The sequence below is a fragment of the Montipora capricornis genome, chromosome 13, assembly GCF_036669925.1.
Source record: "Montipora capricornis isolate CH-2021 chromosome 13, ASM3666992v2, whole genome shotgun sequence".
NCBI lineage: Eukaryota > Metazoa > Cnidaria > Anthozoa > Scleractinia > Acroporidae > Montipora > Montipora capricornis.
In genome coordinates, this window is record NC_090895.1 from 13,571,256 (window position 1) to 13,581,255 (window position 10,000).

Consider the following 10,000-nt stretch of genomic DNA (forward strand, 5'->3'; position numbering starts at 1 on the left):
AGAATACCTCGGCGGGGACAAAGAAAAAATGGATTTTAATCAAGCAAGTTCAACCAGATGATGAAGATAATATTGCTTTTACTTCAATTTACAATGTAAACTTCTTTCGGAAAGTATTAGTACAAATTGATTTTAAAATATCAACTACAAAAAAGACGATGAAGAATAGTGACGTCTTAAAGTTTGACGGGGATACAAGTAAATTAAGTCGAAACAGATACCCTTGCATACAGATTCGAGCAACAAAATTGCGACACCAAATCCACCTTCACCAGTTTGGCGCTCAACTTTTTGAACTTTGGAAAACGTGGAGGCCAGGTGTTTTTGCGGGGAATTTCATACCAACACGAAGACAAAGCAATTTACTTTCGACAGTTTTCACTGAACCTAGGTAAAAGCCGATTGATTGACGAGGTCGGTTATGACATCTTACTTCAAATAGTCGAGTTTGGCTCACAGGACGTATCGTACAATGGAAACATGGTCTGTTGTAAGAAAGATTCGGAAAAACAAGAAAAGTAAGAAGATTGTAAGTTCTTTTGAAAGAAAATGTCTCCTGTGCTCGGTTAAAGCTCGTCCTTTCGTTCTCTTGGACTTTCTGTGGAATTAAAAAAAAAATTCATCTTAAACAAAAGCTGATACCATCCCTCGTTTCTTAGCAACCACAAGCTGGAGCACACGGATTTCAAGCCATCACCTGGCTAAAATCAACGGTCTTAAAGAGGCTTTCACTCGAGTGTCAAACCAGTCACAATTGGGGAAAATGGCGCGATGAGCCAATCAGATTTTGAATCAGTTTTCATAGCGCGATTCCTTTCGCTTCCCATTGGTTGATAAAGTGGCGCAAGTATTTTATAAAAGCATTGGCAAATCAAGTGATTACTTCAGACACTCGATTAAAACTCAATTAAAAACGTATATGTAATATAAATTAAAGGTAATGCGACACTCATAAAAACTTAAGTAGTAGAGTCAACAGCTCTGGCCTCCGAGTGAAAAGACTTATAATGCAATATGCTAGCGATATGCAATGGCCTGGAATACGTTGACAGAAGAGTTCAACAGTTCACCATCGTGAATATGTCATGCCATGTTGATTTCTCGACCAATTACAATGCAGAAAATCTGGATGGTGGATCACAACGGTCGCTTTGCTCAGATTTCCCCGCGTATGTTTCATAATTCCCTGATTGTTCAGTGATGGTCACAAAATTCCCATGCACCGACTCGCCATTTGTCTTATCAGCACACGTGCACTACAATGAATGAGTTTCCAGTAATCGGATCCCTCTTTATGTGCGAAGAGTTCTTGGATCGCCAGGGGGCAAACATTGCAAGTCGATGTAATAAAATGTATAGCGGAAACTTATTTCGACGTCCAAAAAACGATTTTGGAGAGATATCAAATCGATTCGGGTAATGTTGATACATGGCAAGTGTAAGTTTTTGTTTGAATAACCGTGAAATATGAGATAAAATTTGCTGATTAACTTCCTTGCTTGTAATAGTTTCGAGACAATGACGCGATGTCAACATTTCACAATAAACCTTACGCAAGCAAGGAAGTTAATTAGGAAATCTTATCTCATATTTCACGGTTATTCACACAAAAACTTACACTTGCCACGAATCAACGTCGCCCGAATCGATTTCTGATAACACTGTGACAAAAACCGTTGATCTCTCTCCAAAACCGTTTTTTGGACGTCGAAATAAGTTTCCGCTATACCTTTTCTTACACCGAGGAGCAATGCTTGCTCCCTGGTGATCCCAGAACCCTTTGTGCATAAACAGGGATCCGACTACTGGCAACTCATTCATTATGGTTCAATAGATCATATTCTAATCTGCGATGCAACATTCCACAAAGCGCTGGCCGTTGTTTGAGACAGAAGCATTCAAGCAATTATCATTCAGACACTTCGGCTGACATGTTCCGCGAAGTGTTAGATGTAAGCCTTGAAATTAGGTCAACATGGAGAGGATTAGAACCACACGTTGGCTAGGGATAATGACGCTATAGAAAGGATTAGGACCTCTATGTCATCTCATTAAAACCAAGGGCGATCGTTTCCTAGCCGCGACCTCAGTGACCTGTATGATCCCGGTAACTCAAGAACTTTTCACTCCATCGATTTTCCGCACAATATAATATTCGGATTCTGTTTTAGTTCATGGGATGGCAGCATTAAGTGAGATTGGCAAGCCAATCTGATTAGCATGATGTCCTTCTGAAATGATCACATCATCGGGTAGTGACATTTTATTTACTTTCCTGTCTTTGATTTGTTCAGCATTGTAGGATGATGAGATGCACACTCTGAATAATAAAGCCAACTATAATCTAACTATGTAATTTTTCATCAAAATCACCGAAAAATTCAATTCGTTATAAATCTAAAAGTGTTTCATAATAAACATAAACCTTTTATAAATTTGGTAAGACAACAGTTTGTAAAATATCTTGGTAATCTCTCATGGAATAATCATGTTGCTCGTGTAACACTTAAAATAAGTAAAACCATTGGTATTATTAAACAATTGAGACACCTTTTTACCAACGTTTGTTGTACTCAATATTTATAATTCCCTTATCTATCCATATTTCTCCTACGGCCTTGCGGTTTGGGGCCAAACTTAAAAAACGAATCGTGATAAAAATTGGATTCTTCAGAAAAGAGCTTTGCGCTTAACTTTCTTCTCTAATAGTAGTTCTAAGCATTGCATTCAATTCAATTATTTGCATATTCTAATATTCTTCCTATTGCTTTGCTCTATTAGAAATCAGTAGGTTTCCTGATGCATCATATTGACCATGATATTGCAACTTTAAATCTGAAGAATTAGGCTTCGATCCGCTCTTATAACACTACAGCTGCTGATACTGGTAAATTTCATGTAACCGACCAAACAACAGAACCGAACCTATCTTTCCCAAGGCTTGGCGTCTTTTAAAAAATACCTTCAGACAAAGTTGTTGCAGTTTTTGGTGCATGAGGGGGTTTACGTTGTATGTCTTGCAGATAAATTATTCTCCAGTCGGAAGTAAACTGTCCTGTTTAAAAATTACTTAAATTTACATCTATTCTTCCTCTTTTATATGCATTGATCTTAACCTAATTTCTCATCTTGTTTTTCCTCCTTAACTACAACACGATTTATACGAAATTTCATTAATTCATTTTGTATGTATCTTATCTCTACACTGCCTAGATTAGCTATGCTATCTGCAGTGTAGAGTAGTAACCTTTCTACTGTTGTTCCCATACCCCACTTCTAAAGTAACTTGTTTACATTCAGTCTTAATGAAAAAAGTCCCCTCAAATTGATTGCATCTTAATATGCTGGATATGATTGTGCCTTTGAGGAGTATTTTTAACTGTTCCTTTCACCAGATCCAAGTATCTACATGCCAACTCGGTACCCGAAGCTAAATATTGAAGCACCGACTTACCAATCGGTTTTCTTTCGTTCTCTTTCGTTGCAGCTTCCTTCGTGGCAACAGATTCTTGAAGTCTTCTCACTTCATTGTCCAATTCTTGCCATTCTTTCACTATTCTCACAGCGCTTTTAAGTTTTGGCTCCTTTGTCATAGGGTTGTTACACTTAAAAGAGGACGGAAGATTACCAATGGTTAAGATTCATGAAGTCTTAAAAATCTTGGAAACAAAAGACGGCCATAAAATGTTGCATGCTAAAGAGGGTTATCCAATAGCGATGTTTTTCGTGACGTCACCCATTGTTATTAATATGCCAGAACCTAATTGGCTGTTGAAACAATGACTTATTTTGTTCAGCGATTGGCAAATTTAAATATCAAAAGAAATGTGACGTCAACGTTTGTAAACAAGAAATATCGCTATACAGTGAAATGAGATCTATATTACTTGGTGTAGGCGTCGCAAAGTGACCCTCTAACCAAGACGTCAACCAGATCCCTAACCAAAGAGAAATACATGAAGATCTCAGGCTTAAGGAGACACCTTGTGACACATCTTAACGTGTATGCAAAGTACCTAGAATCTCATTATGCGGCTGTAAAGGCGACTCTTTGCTGACGTCACTGTTTACATTTTGTCTCATTAACATACACATTTGCTGACAGAAGGCATTGTACAATTCACAAATTGAGTTCAAAAGGTAAAAGAACGTGTTAAACTTAGTTAAATCTCCAATTATAAGTCATTTAGCTTTGATAACGAGCAAGTTAATAGCCATCAAAAACTGACAAAATCTTGGGTGGCAAAAGTGCTAATGAGACCATACATTCCTTGTACTCACTTTGATGGGCTTATGCTAATGAGGCAAAAAATGTAAACAAAGATTCCCCCTGGAGATGCATGCGCTAAGTCTCCTATTACGTTAAATAGAAAGAAAAATGGACACTATGATTTTCTTTTGTAATACTATTCTGAGTATAAACTTTGTGTTCCTGGCCACACGAGTTGCAGTCCTTCTAAAGTGAAGCTCTTGTGCCGTGAGATAGGAGCTTGAGGCTAATAAACGTTTTTTATTTTCCCAAACGACATCACCATCTCAATCTCGACCCCGGAGCTCTTCTCTTGACTGAGGGAGAGAAGAGCTCTGGGGAACCCTGAAACAAAGTGTCTTATCATTGGCCCCGTAAGGTTCAAATAGAGAATTTTTAGAACCCTACAGTGCATGTTCTCTTCTATAGAGTTTTCCAGAGTCTTGGGTCGATACGAGGCTAATGATCACAATAAAGTTGTTGTTGTTGTTGTTGTCTGTGTTCTGTGAATGTCATAACTTAAAGAATGAAAAAACCCCTTCATCGCTACAGGCCTTACGAAGGCCTTACAAAGGACCAAGATTTTCTCTCACTTGGTTTAAGAGAAAATTCCCATGGCATTTCCCCGCTTTAAAGGAAAGGGAAACGTTTCCCTTGCCAGATCTCATTCTGACTGCAAAATGTAAATGTCGACATGCTAATACTAAATAGTTATACAAAACAGAAAACCAAACTGACCGGTTTAATTTGTAAAAATACTGGGTGTTCTCTGAAAGGAACCATACACGGTAGACCCTTACCGTGTTAAATCGCACCGACCTTTAAAGTCCATGTCGTTAAGCCAAGGTGAGTGTATTGGTATTTTTGGAGGGTGGTTTCGTCCAAGTTAAATTTTATTTTCAAGAGATCAAAAACAAAAAAATATCGACGTTACAGTGCTAAAATAATGTAGAAAAAAAAAACAGTTGCCTGTCCCCTGTGATTTATTTATTGTTTGGAAGGAATGGTAGGTGAGGCCCACCGTTGTTGTCAAGCCAATCTTGATGTCATAGTCGTTAGTGCCGTAGTCAAGCCTATGTTAGTGCCATGGTGAACCTTATATTGGTGTTGTGATCACGAGGTGTAGCCTACGGTGGACTTACGGAATGACCCGAAGATTTTTGGTATATTCTCACAAAGCAAGTCTGTCTGCTGCTGATTGGAATACTTAGCCTCGGTCTTGGATCATTAGACCTCTTGCATTGTCTAGTTCAGCCTACTCAAATTTCTTTCCTATCAAAGTCAATGACATGCTGTGATATCATACCAAGTCGATAGCTTTTGCTGAGCTCTTAGATGCGTCATCACACCATGTTTCACACCACAGCCACTCTTGAGGGAGGGACCTGATAGGCACTTGATGGATCATGTTATTTGGCAGGTCCTAAAGAGGGACATAATCAAACAACACGTTTAAGCAAGCATCCCGCAATACGCTTAAACCGTATCCAGGTGATCTAATGACGTAATTCGGAGGACTGGGAAGAAAAATTTTAACGCCGTATCCCACAACCGCGCGCGGCCTTAGGTGTTGTTTCCAAACTCCCTGCAGTATTTCTATCGCCAAAATTCAACAGTGTCTACCACATTTCCTGTTACTGAATGAACATTCAAGTAGACCCGACGATATCTAACCTTGCTTATGCCACGTTGAATTCAAAAATAAGGCCGCGCGCGGTTGTGGGATACGGCGTTAAAATTTTTCTCCCCAGTCCTCCGAATTACATTACCAGATCACCTGGATAGAATGCATCCTTGTACAAGCGAAGAGCTCCCAAGAGTTTTCATGCCACGAGAGGAGAATGACGATTTTCGCGCCGCCTGCAAGTTCTTGGAGTAAAATAAGTATTCTTGGTTTTCACGTGACGTCGGAAAAAAAACCCAAATTAAAAATTTTTAGTTTTTACCTTCATCGGGTAAATATCCGCTGGCCTGCTTTCAGCTCAGTAGCATGCTTTGTTTTGAAAACCGAGCAGTTTGAATTTCATTTTGTTTTTCTTTGCGAGATACTTGCGTGACGTGAAGACCAAGAAATTGTTAGTACTGTTGAAGGCTTGCATCTGTGAGTTGCAAAGGGTTCAAACACTCAAAACCCCAAAATTTTTCCAGTTAGGTGTTAAGCGAATTTTTTATCATAGTGGCACTTTAAAATGACATGCATTTTGTCGACGGTGACTCGTGGATACTCGAAAAAATCCGAGTGCTCCTTTCCAGGAGTCGAATCTCTGACTTCTGTTCGGACACTCTACTATTGAGCTGTGCGAGACTTGGGGAGCTTAGGTCTACTAATTAAACTAGATTTTAAGAAGAAATAAAGGAATTAATTTAATGTAAACATGCTTGCTCAGTTTTTAGCGCTAATGGACCTCTTTGCTTGTACCTTTCGTTTTTCTATTTCAGACCACGTGATGTTCCCAATGGAATTTTCCTTTTGTTTTTGCTACGTGCATGAGACGACATTTGAAAGAAGCTGTTTTACAAGAGTAGCATCACGTGGTCTGAAATGGCAAAACAAAACGTACAAGCTAAAGAAGTCCATTGTTGAAATTTTTGTTTCCAAGACGTTATGTGCATTGCTACGACTAAATGTCAAAAGGTAGGAACTCAGAACAAGATGGGGGTAACATTTTCAGTGAACAAACAAATGAAGTTATGTATTCATCGTTAATGACTCCAGCAGATCCCTCTGAGTGTAAATCCAGATTTTTTCGCTACATTGCAGTTGACAACAGTTCGTACACGAATCACATTATTACGAATTAGTATACCCTGTAATATATTTAAACTCACCTGATCTAGATTTGATAAGCTGTTGGGATCCTGACTTAAGCCCTGTACAAACAAACCATATCAGTACTAGCCATGTTCTCCTGAAGACGATAGTTGAGACAGATTAGGTTCTACGGGGTTAAAACGACGCAAAATGGCCAAATTTGATGTCATGAAAAGAACGCGTGCACCTGGCCATAAATTCTCGATTTTCACACCTTCATAGCATTTTCATTCCTGGAATGCTAATACACACTTTCCGACGAACGGTTTGAAGAAGTTGTGAAATCATAACAAAAACAGGAAACAATATTTTTAGATAACGTCATTCACATCGCCATTGTCGTCACCATTGCTTAAGCTCCCTTTAACTTACACCGAGGGTAACAAACGCTGAAAATTAAACCAGCCAATCACAGGGAAAAACGAACACATGCAGCCGCGGTTAAGCGCGGGAAAACGCAAACGGGCAAATGGCAATTATTTTTGGTTCTGCCTCTGATCGGCCGAGATAGCGAGGCCAGGTGACACAAAACCAATGACGAAACCACCTTTAACTGTAACTGCCTACAGTGTATTATTCAACAACATCACAAGGTTGTCCCACCTCAATTTCCATTGCATTTTTTCCTTTTGTTTTTTTTTTTTGTTGGTGATTTTACCTGGTACTGTCCCCGAAGTCGATCACCAGCAGCAAGTCGCCTGAAACGATCTAAGTCCACAACGTAAAGTGCACTAACGAGAAAAAGACAAACGAAAAGATAACTTTAAGGTTACTTTCATTGATTGCTTACTTGGATTGTCCAACTGTGTGGAGACGAAAGTGAGAACTTGAATTCGGGAGTCTTATCATTGTTCGGATGACTGTTCCAATGTCGTGTTGACTTAAGTTACGAAACCTTGAGCAGTGCTTATCTTGTTTGCATCAGCATAGGAAAAGCAGTGATTTTCGTATCAAAACAATGATTTTTAAGGCAAGAAAACCAAGGACACAAATGCCAACCGTTTGAAAAGTTCAGTATAGGAACTAGCGTATACTCTATTTTGCTACAGCGTACAAACCATTTCGGCCCTAAAAAAGACACACGATTTACAAGCTGATAAGAACAATCAAATTGTTCTTTTGTTGTCAGAGAATTTTCCTGATAATTACTGTCCGGTGATGTAAACGCGATATATGGAAAAGATGTTAACAACGGTTAGTAGTGAATGAACTTTACATGGTTAAAGCTCACATTAACAGTGTTACGAAAAATAGTATTGCGTGACAAGCGTTACTGTCTAGAACCTTCGCGAGAGTTCGTAGTTTGTTTATATTTAGGTTTGTACGTAAGCGTTTCTAAATCGGTGTGTTTTGTAATCTTTCTATAATTAGATTCATTACTAATTTAGAAAGTTCTAGAAGTTTATTGTCAGAGTATATAAGTAGACGAGTACAAGCGGAGTGTTTTTCTAACTAGTTTTTCACAAGCGAAGAGAGTTGGCGTTGGCCGTGTTTAGTCAAGTGTGACAGAAGTTGTGCATTCAAGTTGGCGGAGGCCGTGTAAGTTGTCAAGTACGTGTTATTAAGAGTTTACTTCGTGGAAACTACGTTCATTTTTGGAATAAATCTTCTTGTTGTTGTTCCGACAACCCTGCGTTCAGTTTAGTTTGCAAGCTACCTTTCCTCAAAACATTCGAACTCGTAACATTGGGGGCCTGTCCGGGAGAGGAATTCATTTGTTTGCCGACTACAGAAACCAGGAAAGGATCACAACTTGGAAGAAGGTAGCGACGCTGTGGAAAAAGTTATAGTGAGTGAAAGAGCCGTGGAATTTTAGTGCTGTGAAAATGGAGAAATTTATTCAGCTTGGCGAAAAGTTTGGTCTGGAAGGAGAAAAGCTGCTTGAATTTGTGCGTGAACAAGAAGTAAAAGAGGACAAACGCAGAGAAGAAGAACGAGAAGAGAAACGTAGAGAAGAAGAACGCGAAGAGAAACGTAGGCAGCTTCAAGAAGAAGAAGATAGAGAAGAGAGACGCAGACGACAGGATGAAGAAAGGGAAGCGAGACGTCAGGAAAGAGAATTCAGGAAGTTACATCAGGAAGCTGACCTCATGAGACAGAAGGAAGCTGCCGAGGTTGCCAAGAGAGAACATGAGTTAGAACTTGCTAGAATAGCAGCAATGAATGGTGATGCTCGTACTGCAGAAAGAGGTGACAGAGAGGATCGGGCTAAAGCACCTAAACTCCCCTCGTTCGTCGATGGCAAAGACGATTTGGACGCGTATTTGCAGAGGTTCGAGAGATTTGCTGAGACAGCTAAGTGGAAAAAAGATGGATGGGCATCGAGGCTCAGTGCTCTGTTGTCTGGACGGGCACTAGAAGTGTATTCACGTCTATCGGAGGACGCAGCTAAGGATTATGACAGGGTAAAGATCGCGTTAATGAAGAGATATGACCTTACCGAAGACGGCTATCGTCGAAAATTTAGAGCATCCAAACCAGAAGTTGACGAAAGTCCGGAGCAGTTTATTGTGCGACTGGACAGATACCTGTTACGTTGGCTAGAGCTTTCGGATACTGCGCGAAGCTTTGATGGTCTTAAGGACTTGATCGTGAAAGAACAATTTATTGACTCTTGCCCTAAGGATTTGGCAATTCACCTGCGAGAAAGGGCACCTGAGACCCTAGCAAAGATTGCGAAGATCGCTGACCAGTACTTGGAGGCTCATGGTAAACACTTGTTCAGCTCAGCGAGCAGAAAGCCAACAGTGCAGCCTGAGAGGGAGGAGGCGAAGAACATGCAGATTAATCCACCAGCTCTGCATTGCTTTAAGTGCAACACCCGAGGTCATAAAGCTGTCAACTGCCCAACCCTAACAAGAAAGTGTTTCCTATGTGGCAAGCAGGGACATGAAGCCAGAAACTGTCGGTCAGGTGGACGCAGACCAGGAGGACAAAGT

The 10,000-nt window shown here is 39.9% G+C and overlaps 1 protein-coding gene across 1 annotated transcript in view; it reads right to left on the bottom strand.

Annotated features, from left to right (window-relative positions):
* Positions 1-61: 61 nt before the first annotated feature.
* Positions 62-10,000, bottom strand: part of LOC138028986 (UDP-glucose:glycoprotein glucosyltransferase 1-like) — a 107,182-nt gene continuing 97,243 nt past the window's right edge. The window contains exons 43-47 of the mRNA XM_068876643.1: positions 7,720-7,792; positions 7,079-7,120; positions 5,556-5,672; positions 3,455-3,605; positions 62-598 (exon numbers count right to left, since the gene is read on the bottom strand). Of these exons, the coding sequence (XP_068732744.1) occupies positions 567-598; positions 3,455-3,605; positions 5,556-5,672; positions 7,079-7,120; positions 7,720-7,792 (415 nt within the window). The 3' untranslated portion in view covers positions 62-566. The remainder of the gene's footprint in view (positions 599-3,454; positions 3,606-5,555; positions 5,673-7,078; positions 7,121-7,719; positions 7,793-10,000) is intronic.